At 36.7% G+C, this 24,640-nt stretch overlaps 2 protein-coding genes across 3 annotated transcripts in view; one reads left to right on the top strand and one right to left on the bottom strand.

The window, feature by feature from the left end:
• The window catches only part of STRADB (STE20 related adaptor beta), a 68,270-nt gene extending 52,066 nt beyond the window's left edge, over positions 1–16,204 (top strand). For both annotated transcript variants that reach the window (XR_006736946.1, XM_045559730.1), the window contains one exon: positions 16,116–16,204. The gene's annotated coding sequence lies outside the window, so the exon portion shown is untranslated. The remainder of the gene's footprint in view (positions 1–16,115) is intronic.
• C2CD6 (C2 calcium dependent domain containing 6) overlaps positions 1–24,640 on the bottom strand; it is a 116,665-nt gene that overhangs the window by 25,038 nt on the left and 66,987 nt on the right. Inside the window, exons 12-13 of the mRNA XM_045559735.1 lie at positions 16,710–16,753; positions 15,277–15,573 (exon numbers count right to left, since the gene is read on the bottom strand). Of these exons, the coding sequence (XP_045415691.1) occupies positions 15,277–15,573; positions 16,710–16,753 (341 nt within the window). The remainder of the gene's footprint in view (positions 1–15,276; positions 15,574–16,709; positions 16,754–24,640) is intronic.

The following is a 24,640-nucleotide window of genomic DNA, read 5'->3' as shown; positions in this document are numbered from 1 at the left end:
GGGAGAAATAGACAAGAAGATAGGGTAACTGGTCCCAAGTAAGTCCAAAATTCAACAAGATGAACAACATCAAATGTTAAGGCTCCAGAATAATATTTCTTGACTCTATGCCCCACCTTCTGGGCATACTAGGGCAGGGGTTGGGCCCCCAAGTCCTCTGGCAGCCCTGCCCACACAGCTTTTTTGGCCTTAGCCCACATAGCAGCTCTCACAGGTTGGAGTCTTGTGCCTATAGCTCTTCCAGGCTGGCATTGCATGCTGGTATCTCTAAAATTCTGGGGTCTCTGTGGCAGCTCCAACCCCTCAGTTCTGCTGGGCATTGCCCAAGTTGGGGCTCCCTACAGAAGCTCCTCCTTCCTCCGTGACAAATCTCTGCCAGAACTCCCAGGCTCTCTGGAATATCCTTTCAAATCTAGATGGAGGTGCCCCTCCACAGCTTGAAAACTCTGTGCATCTGCAGAATTAGCATGTCATGAATGCTGCCAAGGCTTCCTACTTGTGTCCTATGGGGTGACAGCATGAGCTGCAACCAGGTTGGTGTCAGCCATGACTGCGGTAACTGGGCAGCACTGTGCCAGAATGTAGGGGCAGACACTCGAGGAGACACAGGGCAGTGAATGCTGAGATCCCATGGGCACCTCTCTGGAAACCTTGCTTTCAAGGTCCCAGCGTGAAATGCCTTCAGGGTCATTCTCCATTGTCTTGATGAAGAGCATCTCGCTTCCTTCTATTCATACTATTAATAATTTCCTTAGCAAATAGTCTCTTGGCCACACCTTTGGTTTGCTCTCCTAAATACACCTTTTCATTTTTTACATGGCTGAGAATGGGAATTTTTAAAATCTTTCATTTCTACTTCCCTTTTAATTATAAATTCTATTTTTAAATCATTTCTCTTCTCTCACATTTTACCACATGCAGATAAAAGAAGCGATGAAACTTCTGCAATATTTTGCTTAGAAATTTCTTCCACCAGATATCCTAGTTCAACACTCTTAAATTCTGCCTTCCATAAAGCTCTCAGGAATGGACACAATTCAGCTAAATTCTTTGTCACTTTATAACAGGGATGACCTTTACTCCAGTGTCCAATACCTTGTATTTCATTTCCACCTGAAACCTCAGCAGAATTGCCTTTATTGTCTGTATTTCTACAAATATTCTCATCACAACCACTTATGTAATCTCTAAGAAGTTTCAGACTTTCTCTATAGCTCTACTCCTTTTCTGAGCCCTCACCAGAATCACCCTTAACACCCTGATATAGTTTGGATATTTACCCCCTCCAAATCTCATGTTCAAAGTTTTTCCCTAGTGTTGGAGTTGTTTGGGTCACGGAGGCAGGTCATGGCTTGGTGCTATCCTCACAGTAACAAGTGAATTCTCACTCTAGTAGTTTCTGTGAGATCTGATTGTTAAAAAGAGCCTGTCCCCCCTTCCTCTCACCATGTGATGCCTGCTCCCCTTTGTCTTGCACCATGAGTGGACGTTCCCTGAAGCCCTCGCCAAAAGCAAATGCTGGCACCATGGTTCTTATACAGCCTGAAGAACTGTAAGCCAAATAAACCTCTTTACTTTATAAATTATCTAGCCCCAGGTATTCCTTTATAGTAATGGAAAATGGGCTAAGACATACTCCATTTATGGAAACTTAGGGTTTTTCTAGCTTACTCCTCCAAATTCTTCAAACCTCTACGCATTCATTACCCAGTCTAAAGCCATTTCTACATTTTCAGATATTTGATATAACAATAGTCCCACTTCTCAGTACCAGTTTTCTGTCTTAGTCCATTTTGCGCTGCCATAACAGAATACCTGAGGCTAGATAATTTATAAGGAACATAAGTTTATTTCTGACAGTTATGGAGGCTGGGAAGTCCAAGATCAAGGACCCAGCATCTTTTGAGGGCCTTCGTGCTGTGTCATCCCATGGGGAAGGCAGAAGGGCAAGAGAGAGAGAGACAAAGGAGACCAAAATCAGTTTATAATCAACCCATTCCTGTGATAACAAACCCACTCTCTCAATAATAGCACTAATCCATTCACTCTGCCCTCATGGCCTAATCCCTAATCATCTCATTAGGCCTCACCTCCTAACACTGTTGCATTGGGGATTAAGTATCTTAATTTTTTCCTGTCATTTAAAGTATTAATTTCTGAAACTAACATCTTATGCTTGAAAATAGCTTTCTGTATTCCAATATATGTTCTTAAAACTTTTATTATTGTATGAAACAGATGTATGAATACATATAAGGCTAAAGTATTAAATTCTAATCATGTTAAAATCCTTCATTTCTTCACATTCTACTATTCAAACTAAGCTAAATTTCCCATTTGGGGGATTTTTAAAAAAACTATACCTTTCAATATACAAAAGGCCAGCAAACATGGAAAAATGCTCAACATCATTAATCACCAGAGAAATGCAAATTAAAACCACAATCAGATACCATCTTACTCCAGTTATAATGGCCATTATTTAAAAGTAAAAAAAAAAAGATATTCATACAGACGTAGTGAGAAGGGAACACTTATACACTGTTGGTGGGAATGTACATTAGTATAACCTCTATGGAAGACAGTATGAAAACTTCTCAAAGAACTGAAGGTAGATCTACCATTCAATTCAGCAATCCCACTACTGGGTATCTACCCAAACGAACAGAAGTCATTATATCAAAAAGACACCTGTATTTGTATGTTTACTGCAGCACAATTCACAATAGCAAAGATATGGAATTAACCTAAGTGCCCATCATCCGATGAGTGGATAAAGAAAATGTGGTGTATATATCCACCATGGACTACTACTCAGCCATAAAACAGAATGAAATAATGTCATTTGCAGCAACTTGAATAGAACCAAAGGCCATTATCCTAAGTGAAGTAATTCAGGAATGGAAAACCAAATACTACATGTTTTCACTGAAAAGTAGGAACTAAGGAATTGGTACACATGGTCATACAGAGTGAAACAATGGACAGTGGAGACTCAGAACTGGGGAGGCTTGGAGGGTGGTGAGGGATGAAAATGTATCTATTGGGTACAATGTACACTATTCAGGTGATGGGTACATTAAAAGGCCAGACTTCACCACTATATATATATTCATGTAACAAAACTCTCCTTGTACCCCCTAAATTTATTCAAATAAAAAAATAAAACTACACTTCTCAATCACGTCTTCATCTGATTCTTTTTCCTATAAATCCTTAATTGGAGAGCACCCTCTACAACTCAAGGATTCTTGTATGTTATAAAGAAATGTGACTACTTGCTCATCTTCCTTCTATAGCAAGTGTTTTAGCTATGATCCTATTTTCTCTTCATTTTAATTAGATTACTGCAGTATGCTCTGAATGGATATGCAATCACTACACAGCTATGACTGTTCCAATTGTTAGAATACTAAAATACTTCTGTACTAATTGGTAAAGTTGCTGCCTCAAAATGTCCAAGTATCACCTTACATGCATTGCCCTGACTACCTTTATTCCCTTAGGAATTTCTCATTTCTCTCAACCTCAACACAGCACAGCAGTGGGCTTCCAGAACTCTAATGCAGTAGAGTTATGTGATCTGGTTTTTCCCGGATCATGGTGTACTGGTTGTTAAATATTTTGATTATCACCTTTGGGTGATATGTTGAATGTGTCTCCATAATGATATCACTGAACAGCTTCTTGAATTGGAAAAACCTCTTCACTAGATAGATCTACAGGGTAGAAAAAAGTTTGGAAACACAGATAAATAAATGTAATAAATGGTTTACTAATATTATAATAATAGATATAAAATAAAAATTATCTAGGTTTCCAGATTGTAAAGCCACTTGTATTTTGCTTTGCTTGATTTTCCACTGATATTGTAATTCCACAGATTTTCATGCCAAAAATAAAGAAAAATCATAGTGTAATTTACCTTTTGAAGGAAAGTCTTGATAATAATTATGGTATATGAGTTCATGTTCCTAATCTCACTGAATGTTTGAAAATTATGATACTTTATATACAAATAATAAATTACCTGCAGAAGAAGGGAAATTTCCATGGTCATTCATTTTGTGAGAGGGAAAACATGGTCCCTGAAATAAAAACAGGGAAGAGAAAATGAATAGAAACAATAAATATCAATGTAATTTTTCAACTTAGCATGATTGATGGCTGTAAAGAACAAAAATGAGATTGAATGTTACCATGTTGCCTTATCTTATATGAGGAAAAGAATTTATTTACAATTTAACCAGTGCAACTGGGAGATAGTAAGATACATGCATGGCTGAAACATTGTATTAGTAGGATGTTAAGGTAGGGAATGCCAAGCATTAAAAGAAAACACATGATATTACTTTGCATACATTAACCTCTTCTCATTCTCCAAGCCCCAGGAAACAAAAATAATAATTTAAAGAATAAATTAAAATAAAATAAAAACAAGATTAATATCAGAAAGGAAGATAGAAGTGACACCACAGAAAATGGTGGAGTAAGGTACTCAAAGAATTGGCCCCTCCACTGAAATAAACAAATTGTCAATGACTGACAGATCAACTGTTTGAGAACTTCGGAATATAATCCAGCTGGGTGTGGTGGCTCATACCTATAATCCCAGTGACTTGGGAGGCTGAGGTGGGAGGATCACTTGAGGCCAGAAGTTTGAGTCCAGGCTGGGAAACATAGCAAGACCCTGTCTCTAACAAAGTTTTTTTTTTTTTTTAATTATTATTTCAGCATATTGTGGGGGTACAAAAGTTTAGGTTACGTATATTGTCCTTACCCCCCCACAAAGTTTTTCAAATTAGCTGGGTGTGGTGGCATTCACCTGTAGTTCCAGCTACTCAGGAGGGTGAGGCAGAAGGATTGCTTGAGGCCAGGAGTTCGAGGCTGCAGTGAGCTATGATCATGCCACTGTACTCCAGCCTGGGTGACAGAGAGAGACCCCCATCTCTAATATATATATAATCCAAAACTTGCAGCAAACAGTGAACTGTTTAATGAAAAAAGGGTAGATAAATTTTGTCGTTTCAGGAAAATTCTTTTAGGTCACTGGCTGACCGCTTAGATAATGGAACAGATCAGAAACCAACCACAAATAAGGAATACAGTCTTTGCAAAAATAGTTTGGATAAGTCATTAAACAAATGGGTGATTGCAGTCCTCAACAATCAACAATAGCAACCTCTGGAGAAAGAGGAGAATTGATTTCTAGAGTTACCACATTATAATATTTAAAATGCCCAATTTTCAACAAAACATTACAAGGCATACTAAGAAACAAAAAATATGGCCCATTCACAGGAAAAAACAATTGACAGAAACTGCCTCTGAGGAAGGTAAGACTTTTGACTTACTAGACTAAGATTTTTTTTTTAAGACAGAGTCTCACTCTGTTGCCCAGGCTAGAGTGCTGTCGTGTCAGCCTAGCTCACAGCAACCTCTAACTTCTAGGCTCAAGCAATCCTCCTGCCTCAGCCTCCCAAGTAGCTGGGATTACAGGCATGCACCACCATGCCCAGCTAATTTTTTGTAGATATATTTTTAGTTGTCCATATAATTTCTTTCTATTTTTAGTACAGATGGGGTCTCACTCTTGCTCAGGCTGGTAGACTAAGATTTTAAAATAACTTTCCTAAATATGTTTAAAGAGCTAAAAGTAAACATGGACAAATTACAAATGAATCTAGGAAAATAATACATGAACTAAAATGAGACTATCAATAAAGAAATAGAAAATATAAAAAGAAATAGAAATTCTGCATTGGAAAGTGCAATAACTGAAAGATTCATTCAAGGAGTTCAACTGCAGATTAAAGCAGGCAGAAATTAGAATCAGTGAATGTGAAAATAGTACATTTGAAATTATTCAGAATAAAGAGCAAAAAGAAAAGAGAATGAAGAAAAATGAACAAAGCCTAAAAGATCTATGGGACAACAATCAAGTACACCAACATACACATTATCGGAGTCACAGGAAAGGAGAAAGAAAGTGTCAGAAAGACTATTTGAAGAAATCATGGCCAAATACTTCCCAAATTTGATGGAAGTCACAAATCTACAAATCCAAGAAGTTTAAAGAACTCCAATGAGGCAAAATGCAAAATGCATCACATCAAGGCATGTTATAACTACATTACCAAAAGATGAAGAGAGAATTGCAACAAGAGAAGTGACTCATCATGTACAAGTGATCCTCAAAAAGATTAATAGCCAGATTTTCATGAGACCATTTAAGTCAAAAAGCAGTGGAATAACATATTTAAAGTGCTGAAAGAAAAAAAAAAATCTGTCAAGCGAGAATTCTATAACCAGAAAAAACTACCCTTCAAAAATGAAGAGGAAATTAAGACATTCCCAGGTTAACAAAAACCTAGGGAGTTTGCTGCTAGTACACCTGCCTTACAAAAAAAGCTAAGGGAGTTTTTCAGGCAGAAAAGAAAGGACATTAGACAATAACTTGAACCCATGTTAACAAATAAAGAACTTTAGAAAATGGGGGTGGGGGAGGATGGAGTAAAACTTTAAAGGGTGTTTTTTTTTTTTTTTTTTTTGAGACAGAGTCTCACTCTGTTGCCTGGGCTAGAGTGCCATGGCATCAGCCTAGCTCACAGCAACCTCAAACTCCTGGGCTCAAGCAATCCTCCTGCCCCAGCCTCCTGAGTAGCTGGGACTACAGGTATGCGCCACCATGCCTGGCTAATTTTTCTATATATTTTTAGCTGTTCATATAATTTCTTTCTATTTTTAGTAGAGACGGGGTCTTGCTCTTGCTCAGGCTGGTCTCAAACTCCTGAGCTCAAATAATTTGCCCGCCCTGGCCTCCCAGAGTGCTAGGATTACAGGCGTGAGCCACCGTGCCCGGCCTTTTTTTTTTTTTTTTGCAATGATAGCTAAGTTATCAGCTTGAAACACCCTGATATAACTATAACTTATGTAAGCCTCATGGTAACCTCAAAGCAAAACCTATAGTAGATAAACAAAACATAAAAAATAAGAAATCAAAGCACACACTACAAAAAAATCATCCAATCCCAAAGAAAGACAGCAATAGAGGAAGATAGAAATGAAAAATCTACAGAACAACCAGAAAACAATAAACAAATGGCAGCAGTAAGTTCTTATCTATTAATAATTGCTTTGAATGTAAATGAATTACATTCTCCATTCAAAAAACATAGAGTGGGCCAGGTGTGGTGGCTCACGCCTGTAATCTAGCATTCTGTGAGGCTGAGGCGAGTAGATTGTTTGAACTCAGGAGTTCGAGACCAGTCTGAGCAAAAGTGAGACCCCGTCTCTACTGAAAATAGAAATAAATTAGCTGGACAACTAAAAATATATAGAAAAAATTAGCTGGGCATAGTGGCGCATGCCTGTAGTCCCAGCTACTGGGGAGGCTGAGGCAGAAGGATTGCTTGAGCCCAGGAGTTTAAGGTTGCTGTGAGCTAGGCTGACGCCATGGCACTCACTCTAGCCCGGGCAACAAAGCGAGACTCTGTCTCAAAAAAAAAAAAAAAGAAAGAAAGAAGTTAAGTTAGATACATCTAAGATATGTACTTTGAAAACATATATATTGCTCTTTTCCTACTATCTTCCAGGATGGTAGGCATAAAAAACTAAAACTTTAACACTAAGAAGCAGCAGCTTGAAGCTAAGAATGATGATTACAGTGGCAAGATTAATACTGACCCCAGAACAACATGTCTAAGATATGAAGACCTGTAGCAGTTAGAATCCAGTTCTATCCAGAGGAATTGGAAGATATTCCCAATCTAGAATGTATTCCAGAAAGGCTATGTCCAATAGTACATACACAGCAGCTAAACTCAAAATCAAAAAGAGAAAAGAAAATAAGGTTCTTGCTAATGTCACAAAGGTGGTTTGTGGTGACAAGAATGGTGAACCAATCAGAGTGGTTTAAAATATACAAAATGTCCATACATAATCCTACTAAAGATCTACCTTGAAAATTGTGGAATCATTACGAAAAAACTTATTTCCACTATGTGAAGACACAGCAAGAAGGCATTAGCTATGAACCAGAGAGGGACCCTTCACCAGACACTGAACCTGCTGGTGCATTAATCTTAGAATTCCCAGCCTCTAGCACTTTGAGAAATAAATTTCTATTATTTATAAATTACCTAATCTCAGGTTATAAAAGCACAAATGGACTAAGACACCAAGTTATCCAAAATTATAGGGCATAAAACAAGTTTCAACAAATTTAAAAAGATTCAAATCATAGAAAATACGTTCTCTAAACAAATAGAATTAAATTACAAACATTTCCAGAAAATCTTCAAATGTTAGGAAACTAAGTAACACACTTCTAAAGTAACCTATGTATCAAAGAAGAAATCAAAAGGGAAATTAGAATGTGTTTTAAACTGGATGAAAATAAAAACATAAGTCAATATTTATGGGATGACTCTAAAGTAGTACTTACAGGGAGATTTATAGCAATAATATATGTATTAGAAAAAAAGAAATAAATCATTTACCTCAGACTTCACCTTAAGAAACCAGTAAAAGAAGAACAAATTCTTCTAGAACACTGAAGAGAAGACAATATTACTCAACTCATTCTACAATATCAGATCTACTAAAACCAATAATGACATTACAAGAAAGTTACAGACCTGTATTTCTCATAAATATATTAAAAAATTGTTTTATAAAATTTAGCAAATGAAGCCCACAATATATGAAAAGGATAATATTAATACATTATGACCAAGTAAGGTTGATCCTAGGAATGCTAAGTTGATTTCACCATCAAAAATCAATGTATTTTAGCATATTAATATACTAAAAAAGAAAAAAAGTATCATTGCAATAGTTTCAGAAAGAGTGTTTGCCAAAACTCAGCACCCATTCTTGATAAAATCCCTCAGCAAATTAAGACTAGAAGAGAACTTCTTCAACCTAATGAAGGGTATCAATGAAAACTGTACAACTAACATTATACTTAACGGTGTAGTGAAGGAAATCTAGATCTTGATAATGGGTGATGGTTACACCAAAATACATACTTCTCAAACTGTCCACATAAAATTAGGTAAATTTCATGTTATATTATGGGTTGCATTATGTTCAAGTCCTAACACCTAACACATTAGAATGTGTCCTTACTTTGAAATAGGGTCATAGCAGATATAATAAGTTAAGATGAGGTCATACGGGAGTAGGCTGGGCTCTTAATCCAAAACTATAATCCTTATAAGAGGAGAGAGACACACAGGGAGAAGGTAGCTATGCAACGTGGTAGGCAAAGAGTGGCATGATTCATTTACAAGCCAAAGAATTTCAAGGGATGTCGCAAACACCAGAAGCTAGAAGAGGCAAGGAAGGATGTTGCCCTATGGGTTTCAGAGGGAGCCGGGCCCTGCCAACACTGTAATGTCAGATTTCTAGCCTCTAGAACTGACAATATCTTTCTGTTTTAAGCCACTCAATATGTCGTATGTTATGGCAGCTGTCCCCCATCTTTTTGGCACCAGGGACCAGTTTCACGGAAGATAATTTTTCCATGGATTGGGGTGAGGGGAGAGGAGGAGGATGGTTTTGGGATGAATAAAGTGCATTATACTTATTGTGCACTTTATTTCTATTATTATTATATTGTAATATCTAATGAAATAACTATATAACTCACCATAATGCAGAATCAGTGGGAGCCCTGAGCTTGTTTTCCTGCAACTAGACGGTCCCATCTGGGACGCCAAAGTGTGTTGCTTATGTCCAGTCTACTCCGTAATCTCATTTTGGTTGCTGTTACTGCAGAAAACCCTGCTTCACAAAGACAAGATGTTGGAAATGAAAGCAGGCCTTTCAGTGCTTTTGTGGCAATCTCAGGATATTCTGCCTTGACTTTACTCCAGAATGTATGGATATTTGAAATTGTCTCAAACATACTTTTAAGGCCACCATCATTTGCAATCTCAAGCAGTTGATCCTCTTCTAGCACAAAGTCGATTCACCTGGCTTATTCACAAATGGGTCGCAGATCCATTCCTTCCCAGTTTGGGGGTCTTTTGTGGTTGGGAAATAATGCTCAAGCTCTTTTGAAAGCTGAGATAAGTGATCATGCACCAGCTGGGAGAAAGAAGGCCCTGGCTCAGTCTCTTTCAAAATCTCTGCTAATGTTTGAAACAGTCAAAAACCCCAATGTTCACTCGTTGCCCCCATAATTCCAGTTTGGCTTTGAATTGAAATTGCTTTGTCAAAGAGATATCTGCATCCACATATTTATTGCAGTGATTCACAATAGCCAAGATATAGAAGCCAGTTAAGTGTCCTTAAATAGATGATTAGACAAAGAGAATGTAGTCTATATACACGATGGAATACTATACAGCCTTTAAAAAGAAGGAAATTCTGTCATTTACAACATGGATGGAACTGGAGGACATTAAGCAAAGTTAAATAAGCCAGGTAGAAAAAGATAAATACTGTTTGATATCACTTATTATGTGAAATATATAAAAGTTGATCTCAGAAACAAAAAGTAAAAAAGTGGGTACCAGAGGCTGAGGGCAGGTGAAGAACGAGGGATGAAAAAAGGGAAGATGGTGATCAAGGGGGACAAAGTTTCCGTTAGATTGTAGAAATAAGTTCCAGTTGTCTATTGCACTGCATGGTGACCGCAGTTAATAATGTATAATTTAAAATTGCTAAAATACATTTTTAACACACTCACTACAAAAAATACTAATAAATTGGTGAGGTGATAAATATGTTAATTATCTTGATTGAATCTCTCTATAATGTATACATAGATCAAAACATCACATTGTACCCTATAAATAGTAATTATTTATCAATTAAACATTTTTAAAATGTAAAAAAATCAATTTTTAAATAAAAAACAAAATTAAGAAGGCAATGGATAAAATAATTGCAATGGATAAAATAATTACAAATCAATGCATGATTTTGGTTGATTCAAAGTACAGAGCTAGCAAAGACAATGCTCTTGGGAGATTATGGCATATTTCCCATTAGCACCATCAGTTATTATTCAGAGATTTAAATTTTGTGAATGGAATTCATAGCTTAATGAAGGCAGTTCAATGGATGAATAGAAGATATGAAGTTAGTGATATTACATATATCATTCTCTGCCTTCCTTAACCCTAATCTTCTGCAGGCCCTAGAGGCTTTAAACACAAAGACTCAAACATAATTAAAGCCCTTACCACTACCCTCTGTAGACTGTGGAATTAATCTTGCTGCCTTATACCTGATATTGGTTTGTCAGAGCTAGGCGGTTCATCCAGCCAGACCAGATACCCTTAAGGGTATTAAAATGATTTGCGTTTCCTACAACCAGGTGAATGATTTTCATTAACTACATATAATGAGGCCCAGGAGTTATACTATATTCAGAGATTCCTAAGAAAATCCCTCAAAGCCCTGCAGTATTTTTAACTAATTAAATAATTCAACACATATTGAGTGCTTACCATGGACTCATCACTATTGTAGATAGTAAGATACAGTGATGAGTAAGACTAAGTCCCTACCATCTGGAATTTGAACTCCAGTGGAAGTGACAGACAACAAACAAGTAAACAAACATGTAATGTGATACCAGGTAAACAAACATATAATATGATACATGAAGAACGAATACTAGGGATGGGATAGGGTGGATAAGTGTATAATTAACTTACATAGAGTGGTCAGAGAGGGCCCCTTTAAGGAGGTAACATCTGAGCAAAGACCTAAATGGTGTGAATGAAAGATCTGGGGGAATAGCATTCCCGTTGGAGAGAATAGTATTATAAAAAGACCCTGAAGCTAGAGCAAGTTTAGTTTGTTAAAGGAATAGCAAGAAGATTAATGTGGCTGAAGCAGAGTGAACAAAGGGAATAATGGTAAGACAAAAGGACACAGAAATCCACAGAATACAGATTAAATGAGACATTGTATATGATGGTGAATAGTTTGGATTTTATTTTATTCCACGCATGAAAAGATGCCACTGAAGAACACTGAGCAGGGGACTGACATTATTTAGATTAACATTTTTACAACATCAGTCTGGTTGCTATAAGAATAGACTAGATAGAGGCAAAATGGGAAGTAGAGAAACCAGCTTTTATAGCAGAGGGGAGAGATGAGAGTAGGTTGGTCTAAAGTGATAGCAGTGAAGGTGGTAGATTTTAGATATATGTTGAATATAGTACCGACAAGACTTGATGGCAGATTGAATATAAGAGATGAGAGAAACCAAGAAACTAAGGTTGACTCCTAGAATTTTGGTTTTAAAAATTTAGAAGTGCCATTTATAAGAATATAAGCTCCACAAATGCATTTATTTTTGTCCTTTTTGTTCAACATATTCTATATAGCTAGAAACAATGCCTGGAATGTCTATATGCTGAAGAAATTAAATGCATAGAAAACATTCAGAGGAGAGAATTTAAGTTGGGAGTGGAGAGTTGATGGAGGTGAAATTAAGAGATCAGTTTGGGTCATGTTAAGTTTGACATTTCTACAAGACATCTATGAGAAATCTAAGTGAGCAAATTGTTACATATATAATCTGGAGTTCAAGGAAGAGCTCAGAGATTTTGGAGTCATTCATTTATACATGGTATTAATATTTTAAAGCTACGGACTCAATGAATCACCTAGAAAGGTTAGGAAGACAAAATACAAGCACTGGCCTGGGACACTCCTACATTTATAATCTGGAAGAGGAGACTTCCCCAGCAAAGATCAGACAGTGAGGAAGGCAGAGAACCAGGAGAATTTGATATTACAAAAGGCCAACGAAAAAAATCACTTTCAAAAAAAGGTGCAATTATTTGTGTCAAATGCTACTTAGCAGTCAAGAAGATGAGGTCTGAAAACTGATAATCATATTTGGTAATATGGAAGTCCTTGGGACCTTGAAAAGAGTGGGTTCACTGGAATGTAGTTTTAGGGTCAAGATGACAAGGTTGTGGCTATAAGATCTGTTGCTAAGACCTCAAAAAGATTTAAGGTGGTGCCTCACAGACCTTCTCAGCTAGACAAAAAATATTCTAAGAATCTTAGGTGGTATCTAGGCCCTCTCTGCTAGACAGGAGCACTTCTAAAATTCTTAAGGATATTTTGCCATAACACCCTGACTCTCAGCCCAAGGAAATAAGGTTCTGTCTTGAAAATATTTGGAAGTGTAATATTTGGCTAATTAAGATCTTAATTTGATACACAGGAAGCACAAAAAATCTTTCAGAGAGCCATAGCATCTTGGACTAAAAGAAACATGGATAGTTTAAAACGAAAAGACACATTTGAACCCTCAATTTTCTATAGACAGGACATAGGCTGCAAAGCTACTCAACCAAAAACATAAGCTCTTTCTTATGGAAAAAGAAGGATTATTCAGAGGGCAAAGCCAAGAACTTCAGAATTACTGTGGTCCACTGACTGGTACATGCCTCACGTCTTTCCTCCCTCCCCCTTTGAAATATAAGTGTCTATTCCAGTTTTCCTGTTCCTGACTCACCACTGTACGTAGGGGACAGATAACTGGTCTCTTCAATTTATAGGTTTTAAAATTGAGAGAAGCCATACTCAAGCCACACTCACCCACATGGACCTGATTTAGAAAATAAAATTCTGTACTTCAAGTCTGAGCCTGATGCAGTAATAGTATGAGATTAAGGATCTTGGAAGGAGAGTAATATTTTACATGTGGAAGGAACATGAATTACTTGGGGCTAGAGATAGTTAATCTCTAAATATGGACTACCTCTATGTCTTTAAAAGAGAAAAAGAGACAAACAACATGACCTGTCTATTCACGGCAGGGAAAATAAAAATGTCTAATGAACATGAAAAAGTTTTAATCATCATTTAAAAGATCAACAATACTCAATACGATTGGTGAAAACGTAAAGTAGTATAATCCTGGAAAGCAATTTGTCAACATGCCATTTCTATAAATATATTAGGAGATAATCACAGATCCAAACAGTTAAGAGAATGTTAATTTAAAACTTAATGTCCAATATGAAAATTATTTAAAAATCATGGAATATCCATATTTGAGGATGTTCTGCATCTTTCAAATTTTTAAGAAAATTCAGGTAGCAAGCTTATAATAACGTTAAGGCAATAAGGCATAATATGAAATTACATATATATAGATGCAAATTTTAAAAACACATAAAAGATATAATCTATATATGCATAACAAAGACTGAAAGGAAATAAAATTTTTAAATGTGGCAGTAGAATTATAACTACTTTTTTTTTCTTTTTTATGCTTTTCTCCATTTTCAAAATTTCCTGTGACTGTGTATTACTTTCACATTCAACAGAATGTTTTTCTTTTTAAGTTACATTGGTTAAGCTATTGACTTAGGTAATCAAGAATAATTCCAAGCTAAAATTATATCTTTTTAAATGTGGAAGAGAATTTAGAAATGACCGAGTCTGATCTACCATTCAAAAGATAAGAAAATAGGTCTAGAGATTTGGATGTCTAAGCTAGTTGAAGTATTTAGAAGCAGAGCCTTTCTCGGAACTCAAGTTCTTTACTCTCTGACTGGTACATCTTTTTATACTGCTTTAAGAAGGTACCTGTAATAGTGATTCAAATTAGATGTAAAGAATTAGGTACAATAACTGTCATTTCAAGAAAGTCTTTACTCTGATATACCTTTAAATTTACATTCTGATCATTCTCGTTTTAAACTATAAAATTATTTGTAAGAAGGAGAACATATGCTATTTCCTATATTTCCTATAAGTTTGATTAAAAATTTCCACTGAAATAACTTCTCAGGCTTTTAAATTATCTTTGAATTTACATTTCGTTATTGTTGTTACACCTTCAGCTGAATTTTATACTAACCTATGAGATTAATTTGTATTACTGGCATCTCAAATCACTTTGCTTTTTCTTCAAATGTTTTTATCCTCACCACTTAATCAGTATAAATAAGATAGGAATATTTAATATACTTAAGACACATTTCCACTTCGAGACACTTGAATGCATTTTCAATTTATTTCACTCTAATTTTTTTAAAAAAATAGATTATTTTTCCTAGCCTTATAGTTCTGATGTGAGGGCAGACACTTTACTTCAAGGTCTTCTTTTGGATCTTGCCTTTGAAAACTACCTTTTATTTTTGAATCTGGGGAAACTAAGCGTGTGCTCTTCTTTTCAGCTAAGTTTCCAGAGTTGCTTTGCCACCTATTTTCTGTTGGAGATGAATTTAAGTTCATCCTTCTTATTCTCTCTGAATTTATACAGCTACTTCTCAACTTTACCTCTGATGAAGATGATTCTGTTTTTAAAATGCCTGGATGTCTATCTTTCAATTTTTCTTCTTTCAGAAATGATAATTTTTTCATTTTTCTCTCTGGCACAACTTCTGATGGACGTGGATATAAAGGTGGTATATTGTCCTCTTCTGTGATTTCCAGTCTAGGAATAGTGGTCAATGGAATATCTGTGGGTGGACGCGTTGATTCATCACTTTTAGGAGAAACAGCAGCTGAATTATCCTGGTGTAATAGGTTCAAAGTTGGTATGCTCAGGCCTCTCTTATTGTGCTTATCCAGTAACTAGAAAATATAGCCATGAAACAAGCTACCAATTAGTCACCACTGACTATGAAATAGTTAAAATTAATAAAATGACTTAAAATTAGTTGTACACTTACCCTTTATTATAAAAATTACCATTAATATTTGTAAATTATTACATTTTCAATAAAAGATATGAGAAATTCTCTACTTGCCTGAAATCATAGACTGTAGAATACTTTCTATAAAAATGATAAAGTGTGGTTTATAAAGCAGTGGTTGTCATAGGTCCAAATTTTATAAACCAGCAACATCTTTGGTTTATATAAAAATAAAAAATCTGAGGGTATGACATTTTACTGTTATTATGCTATCATTAATATATTATGAAACAAGGGAAATTTTAATAGCAAAATAGCAAAAGGAACAATATAAAATCACAACTATATAATAAAATAAAGAAAATTTTAATAGCAAAATAGTACAAAAATATCATAAAATGAAGGATAGCCTGTTAAGCTAAATAAATTTAACTTTGTGAAAATTCTCTATATTGTCTTTTTTTCTTTCCTTAACTGCAGAAAACAGTACATACGGACTCTTCAGTTGGTATTTGGGAGCCACTGACCCAAGAATGGAAATCACTAAATCGTATTTGTCAAGCAGCAAAGAACATTTTACTTTTTATTGGTTTACATGGGGATCCACTGTTTATGGAATGAATACCTTCTATAAAATTAGCTGAAAAGCAAATTATATTATATGAACTCTATTTTTATTGATCTCTATTATAAACTATATAATATTATTCCATGGGCAAAGTTTACAGTATGATAAAAGATTTTGGTGAGAAAGTAAAAAATACAGTTAGGTCTATGGCATTTCTGAGATCTTATGCAGAACTTCACACTTTTTTCTTAACTTGTTTCCCTTTCTCTTCCTCAACACCTTTTGTCCCCTATTTCCAAATATATTTTTAAATATTATTATTTTACACTGAAGCCTCTATTTCAACAATGTAACTGTACAGATATTGCCATAATAGAAATAATCACAAAACAATTGAAAACTTCTTGGGTGCTTTTTTCATTTATCTATAAATACTTTCCCATTTACAAATATTTCATCCCTTTATAAAATAATGACTATTAGAAGTTCTCTCCAACTTCCCTTACCTCATTTGGAGTAGTTTTAGTTTCCTCCTTTATGAGAAAGGCATCTGTTAAAAATTAATAGGAATATTTTATTTTATATAAAACAATGAACACATTATTTATGTGTATGAACATTAATAAAATACTATTACAATTTTCTCACCAGAAACAAAGAGCACCTTAAATCAAAGCAGCTATCCAAACATAAACACTACTTAGTAAAAACAGGCTGATGAATCTCTGGGAAGATGGGAGAGTGGTAAATAAATAAATGTGGAAATGAAATGAAAACAGGCATAAAGTGGTAAGATTTCAGATCCACAAATATAAGACACAAAAACAGGTATAGACTATATTTTGTAAAAGCTGAGAGGAAATAAAATAAATGCCAGATGGTAAGTGATAGGCTTGGGATTGGAAAAAGAGGCTAGAATAAAGATGTATGAAATCAGAGAAAATAGAACCATTCAAGATAGGCTCACTGAAACACTTGTAAAATTTTCCTGGGAATATAAGGAATACATATTTAGCAAGTAGAAAAGGAAAACCTAAAAGGGACAGAAAGAAAATAAAGAAGTGAGATACAAATAAATGCAATACTAGTAAAAACAATTTACTATGGTCACAATTAGCATCATGACTCTTTTTTTTTTTTCTTTTAATTGTGGTAAGAACACTTACCATGACATCTACCCTGCTGACAAAATTTCAAGTGTAAAATACAGTAATGTTAACTATAGGCACAATGTTGCATAGCAGATCTCTAGAATATCATCATCTTGTATAACCAAAACTTTATACTTGGTGAAAAGCAATTCCCCATTTGCCCCTCCCCCAAGTCTTAGGCAACCATTATTTTACTCTATTTCTGTGTGTTTGACTATTTTATATACCTCATACAAGTGGCATCATGCTGTGTTTGTCTTTCTGTGACTGGCTTATTTCACTTAGCATAAGGTCCTCAAGGTTCAGCCATGTTGTCACAGTGGCAAGATCTTCTTCTTTATTAATGCTGAATGATATTGTCCATTGTAGGTAATACAGGCATACCTTGTTTTATTGCACTTAGCTTTATTGCACTTCATAGTGTGTTTTTTTACAAATTGAAGGTTCGTGTCAACCTTGCATCAAGGAGTCTATCGGTGACATTTTTCTAATAGCATGTTGTTCACTTTATGTGACACTGTGTCACACTTCCAAACTTTTTCATTACTATTATATCTGTTATGGTGATCAATGATCTTTGATGTTACTATTTAATTGTTTGGGGGCACCACAAACCATGCCCATGTAAGACAACGAACTTAATGAACTTAATCTACAAATGTGTGTGTTCTGACTGCTCCACTGACTAGTTGGCTCCCCATCTCTCTCCCTCTCCTCAGCCCCTCTATTCCCTGAGACACAACAATATTGAAATTAGGCCAATTAATAACCCTTAATGGCCTCTAAATGTTCAAGTGAAAGAAGAGTTGCATGTCTCTCACTTTAAATCAAAAGCTAGAAATGATTAAGTTTTAGTGAGAAAGGCATGTTGAAAGCTGAGATAGGCTTAAATCTAGGCCTCTTGCACCAAACAGCCAAGTTGTGAATGCAAAGGAAAAATTCTTGAAGGAAATTAAAAGTGCTACTTCAGTGAACATGTGAATAAGGAAGTGAAACAGCCTTACTGCTGATATGGAGAAAGTTTTAGTGGTCTGGATAGAAAATCAAACCAGCCACAACAGTCCCTTAAGCCAAAGCCTAATCCAGAGCAAGTCCATACCTCTCTTCAATTCTATGAAAGCCAAGAAAGGTGAGGAAGCTGCAGAAGAAAAGTATAAAGCTAACAGTGGTTTATGGAAAGAAGCCATTTCCACAACATAAAAGTATAATACAAATTGAAGAAGCATGTGCTAATGTAGAAGCTGCAGCAAGTTATCCAGATCTAGCTAAGATAATTGGTGAAAACAGCTACACTAAACAACAGATTTTTATGCCATCTAGGACTTTCATAGCTAGAAAAAAGACAAAGCCGGGTTTCAGAGCTTTAAGGACAGGCTGACTCTTTTGTTAGGGGCTAATGCAGCTGGTGACTCTTAAGTTGAAGCCAATGCTCATTTACCATTCTAGGGCCCTTAACATTTATGCCAAATCTATTTTTCCTGTGCTCTGTAAATGAAACAACAAAGCCTGGATGACAGAACATCTATTTACAGCATGGTTTAACGAATATTTTAAGCCTACTGTTGAGACTTACTGCTCAGAAAAAAAAAGATTCCTTTCAAATATTACTGCTCATATAATGCATCTGGTCACCCAAGAGCTCTGATGGAGATGTATAAAGAGATTAATATTGTTTTCATGCCTGCTAACACAACATCCATTCTGCAGCCCATATATCAAGGAGTAATTTCCACTTTCAAGTCCTCTTATTTAAGAACTACATTTCATAAGGCTTTAGCTGCCATAGATAGTGTTCCTCTGATGGATCTCGGTAAAGTAAATTAAAAACCTTCTGGATAGGATTCACCATTCTAGATGCCATTAAGAACATTTGTGGGCTGGGTGCAGTGGCTCACGCCTGTAATCCTAGCACTCTGGGAGGCCGAGGTGGGCGGATCGTTTGAGCTCAGGAGTTCGAGACCAGCCTGAGCAAGAGCGAGACCCCGTCTCTACTAAACATAGAAACAAATTATACGGACAACTAAAAATATATATAGAAAAATTAGCCGGGCATGGTGGTGCATGCCTGTAGTCCCAGCTACTTGGGAGGCTGAGGCAGGAGGATTGCCTGAGCCCAGGAGTCTGAGGTTGCTGTGAGCAAGGCTGACGCCATGGCACTCTAGCCCGGGCAACAGAGTAAGACTCTGTCTCAAAAAAAAAAAAAAAAAAAAAGAACATTTGTCATTTGTGGGAGGAGGTCAAAATAGTAACATTAACAGCAGTTTGGAAGAAGTTGATTCCAGCCTTCATGGATGACTTTGAGGTGTGTTCAAGACTTCAATGAAGGAAGTAACTGCAGATGTGGTAGAGATAGCAAGAAAACTATAATTAAAGTGGAGCCTGAAAATATGACTGAATTGCTGCTATCTCATGATAAAACTTGAATGAATGAGGAGTTTCTTATGGATGAGCAAAGAAAGTGCTTTCTTGAGATGAAATTCACTCTTGGTGAAAATGCTGTGAACATTGTTGAAATGACAACAAAGGATTTAGAGTATTACATAAACTTAGTTGATAAAGCAGCAGCAGGGTTTGAGAGGATTGACTCCAATTTTGAAAGAAGTTCTACTATGGGTAAAATGCTGTTAAACAGCTTCATACACTGCAGAGAAATCTTTTGTGAAAGGAAGAGTCAATCAATGTGGCAAATTTCCAATTTTTTTTAAAGAGATCAGGTCTCACTCCATTGCTCAGGCTGGAGCACGGTGGCATGATCACAGCTCAAACCCCCGGGCCCAAGAGATCTTTCCTCAGCCTCCCAAGTAGCTGGTACTATAGGTGCATGCCACCAGGCCTGCCTAAGTTTTTAAATTTGTTGTAGAAATGGGTCTTGCTAGGTTGCTCAGGCTGGTCTTTAACTCCAGGCCTCAAGTGATCCTTGTGCCTTGACCTCCCAAAGTGCTGGGATTACAGGCCATTGTTATTTTAAGAAATTGCCACAGCCACCCCAACCTTCAGCAACCATCAGTCAGCAGCCATCAACATCAAGGCAAGACTTACCACCAGCAAAAAGATTATTCACTCACTGAGATGTTCAGAGGACTGTTCATTTTTCTTAGCAATAAAGTATTTTTTAAATTAAGATATATACCCAGGGGTTTTTTACCTAATGATAGTGCTCATTAATACATATATTGATATACTATAGTATGATATAAATATAACTTTTAAATGCTAGGAGACCAAAAAATTTGTATGACTTGCTTAATTGTGATATTTGCTTTATTGTGGTAATCTGGAATTGAACCTATAATGTCTCTGAAGTATACATATACCATGTTTTCTTTATCCATTCATCTGTGGTAGGACATTTAGGTTGTTTCTACATGTTGGCTATAGTTAATAGCATGGCAATGAACATGGGAGTGCAAATATTGCTCTGAGGTGATTTCAATTCTTTTGGATAGACATCCAGTAGTGAGACTGCAGGATGACATGGTGTATCTATTTGTCATTTTTTAGTAACCTCCACACTATTTTCAAAAGTGGTTGCACCATTTTACATTCCCACTAACAGTGCAAAAGGGTTCTAATTTCTTTACATCCTTGCCAACACTTGTTTTTTTGATTTTTTGGTAATAGCCATCCTAGAAGGTGTGAAATGATATCTCAATATTATGATTTTGAATTGCATTTCTCTGATTAGTGATATTGAGCATCTTTTCATATGTCTGTTGGTCATTTGTATATATTATTTGGATAAATGTATATTCTAGAGCTTAGCCTATTTTTAATCGGGTTAATTTTTTTTTTTTTTTTGCTACTGAGTTGAAGAAGTCCCTTATATATTTTGGATATTAACCCCTTATTAGATACAGAGTTTGCAAATATTTTCTCTCATTCTGTAGGTTGTCTCTTCACTCTATTGTTTCCTTACTGCACAGAAGATTTTTAGTTTGAGATAGTTCCACTTACCTGTTTTGCTTTTGTTGCCTTTGCTTTTGGTGTCTTAGTCAAGAAATTAGAGAGGATCAAGATGGCCAACTAGACACAGGTAGTACATGCCTCCTCCACAGACAGGAATCAGAATAGTAAACAGATTCTAACATTTTGAACAGATCATCTAGGAAAGATTGCTAGAATTTACCAGGGAAGTGACAGGAAGCACCAAAAGTGCATAAGGAGAGGGTTCCAGCCAACTTCCCCAGCTGGGGCCTGGCTAAGAGCTGGGAGAAGCTCCTGATTCGGGGAAACAGTAAGAGAGAAGCCCCTGGGGCTCTGTTCTCCAAGGCAAGCTTTTACAATCTTGCTTGCAAGAGAACTGCCCAACCCATGCAGATCTCAGACCTAACATAGGGAGCTTCTTGGAGACTGCTCAGAGATGGTGCTCCAGAAAGGGAACCCAAGCAGACTCCCACAGGTATCTGAGTCTAGAGCAGCTTGAGCTGGGCACCATTCTGAAAGCCTACATACCAGGGAACTGCAAGTACACCTACAGTCACTAGCTCCAAGGAGGGATAGAGGAGCCCAGACACTCCCACGCACTTCTGGGAAGGTCCCCACCACCCTGCTGTGGGCTGGTGTTGGGACTGACAGACATAAGCAGACAGCATTTTCCACAGTTTCTTAGCCATGCAGCTTGCCTAGGTGGGGCCCCAGCCTTTCTGAATACAGATCCAAAGCACCATTTTGGGAGTTTGATACTGGGTTGCACCATGCCCTCAGGTTGAATTTGAAGTAATGAGGCTACAGCCTCTGGCTGGAGATGTGTAGGGAGACCAGGCTTTCCAGCACTCATCTGGGATGGTGCCCACCATCCTGCAGCTAGCTGCTATGGGACCAAGTCTAAAGCGAACTGCACTCCCCACAGTTTCTTGCCAGTGCAGCCTGCCTGAGAAGAGCCCCACCCTCTATGGTCAAAAGCCTAAGGCACCATTTTGGAAGTTTAAAGCTGGCAGCACCCAGCCTTGGGGTGCTGCAGCCCCGCCCAGCTTAGGAGGGACAGGGGACCCCAAGCTCTCCTATACACATCTAGGACAAATCCCACTATGTTGCTATGGGCTCCTGTGAGACTGAGACATGAGCAGACAGTACTTCCCACAGATTCTTGCTCATGCTGCTTGTCTGAAAGGGGCCCTGCTGTCTTTGATTACAAGCCCATAGCCAGTACCCTGTCCTGTCCTCAGGCCAAGTTCAAAGTGATATGGCTGCAGCTGCCACTCCCATGGCAAGGGAGGGCAAGACAAAGCTCTCCCAAGCACACTTAGGACAATACTCACCACCCTTTTACAGGCTGCGGGACTGGGGACTAGCCTGCCCAATCTATTGCAGCTACCAGTAATACCAACACAGACCACTTGGGTCCTAGTGGGTGGCTCCACCACTGCTACTGCCACCTCCCACATCATACCAGCTGCTCAGGGACCTGAGAAGCCATTCATAAACCTAGCTCTCTGCTCCAACTACTACCTTCTGAGAAAGCCACCTGAAGGCCCAAGAATTGGCTCCCCAGGACACACTAATACCACTGCTAGAGTAAGCTGCTCTGGGGCCTAAAATTAGGGATACTCAGCCCACCCACTACTTCCACCACTGGGCCCCAAAGACTGGCTTGGCTGGTGTTCAAATCCCTACCAAAACCTCACCACAGCTTCAACTAATAACTGTTCCCTAAGCCAACAAGGAAATAACATATACCGCTGAACCTGTGTACTACCTAAGAAATCATACAAAAATTACACTACAACAGGCAGCCACAAAAGCCAAAGTGTCCTACTCAACCAACAAAATATATACATCTTCAAGAAAAAAAATTCTCCCCTTCAAAAGCAATTTCAAAACTTTGGAACAAGTGAATGCTACATCTAATGTGTAGATAACAATGGACGGATACAGAAAACATGAAAAAGCAAGGAAACATGACACCACCAAAGGACCAGAACAACTGTCCAGCAATGGATCCCAATCAAAAAGAATTCCTTGTAATTCCAGAAAAAGAATTCCAAACATTAATTCTAAAGAAGCTCAATGAGATGCAAGAGAAATCTGAAAATCAGTACAAAGAAATAAAAAATCATTTCAGAAATGAGAAAATCAATGAGAAATTTGCCAAGGAGGTAGTTATCCTAAAAAAACAACAACAACAAAAAAAAACTAAGTTCTGGAGCTGAAAAATTCATTGAAGAAAACACAAAACACATTTGAAAGCTCAAGAATAGACTAGACTAAGCAGAAAAAAGAATCCCAGAACTTGAACACAGGTCTTTTTAAATAATCCAGTCAGACAAAAATAGGAAAAAAAGAATAAAAAATAATGAGTAAAGCTTTTGAGACATCTGGGACTACATAAAGTGACTGAACTTATGAATTATCAGTATTCCTGAGGGGGAAGAGAGATTAAAAAGTTTAGAAAACCCATTTGAGAAAATAATTGATGAAAACTTCCAAGGACTAGCAAGAGAGTTAGACATTCAGATACAGGAGTCCTAACAATCCCCAAGCAAATAAATTACAAAAAGGACTTCATTGTGAAATATTTAATCAAAATGACCAAAGCTGAAGGTAAAGAAAGAATTTTAAAATTAGCAAGAGAAATCAATGAAGAAAACTCCATCAGACTAACAGCAGACTTCTCAAAGGAAATCTTACAGGCCAGAAGAGAATGGGATAGCATTTTCAAAATGCTGAAAGAATAAAACTGCCAGCTAAGAATTTTATATCCTGCCAGAAGAAGCTTCATAAATTAAGGAGAGATAAAGTATTTCCCAGACACTAAACTAACCCTACAAGAAATACTCAAAAGCATCTTAAACAGAGAAATGAAAGGTTAACATTCACCATCATGAAAACACATGAAAATATAAAACCCACAGGTCTTATAAAACAATCACACAATGGAGGATGAAAAAGGAATTACATGGCAACATGACAGATGTTCAGCAAACCACAAATACAAAAAGAAAAAGAAAGAAACAAATTATAAAACAACTAACAATATGACAAGAACAAAGCCTCACATATCAATATTAACCCTGAATGTAATAGATAAAATGCTCCACTGAAAAGACATAGATTTGATTTAAAAAATGATCCAAATACATCTGGCTTACAAGAAAATCACCCTACCCATAAAGACACATATAGAAATCAAAGACACAAATGGAAATCAAAAGCAAGCAGGAGTAGCTATACTTATCAGATAAAACAAACTTAAGTAAAAAACAGTTAAAAAAAGAAAAAGACAAAAAAAGTCATTATATAATGGTAAATGGATCAATTCAGCAAGAGGATATGATGATCCTAAATAT

Source organism: Lemur catta, chromosome 8, assembly GCF_020740605.2.
Source record: "Lemur catta isolate mLemCat1 chromosome 8, mLemCat1.pri, whole genome shotgun sequence".
In the NCBI taxonomy this organism is placed as follows: Eukaryota; Metazoa; Chordata; class Mammalia; order Primates; family Lemuridae; genus Lemur; species Lemur catta.
Note: the sequence above shows the minus strand (reverse complement) of the source record. Positions and strands in the feature narration are given on the sequence as shown.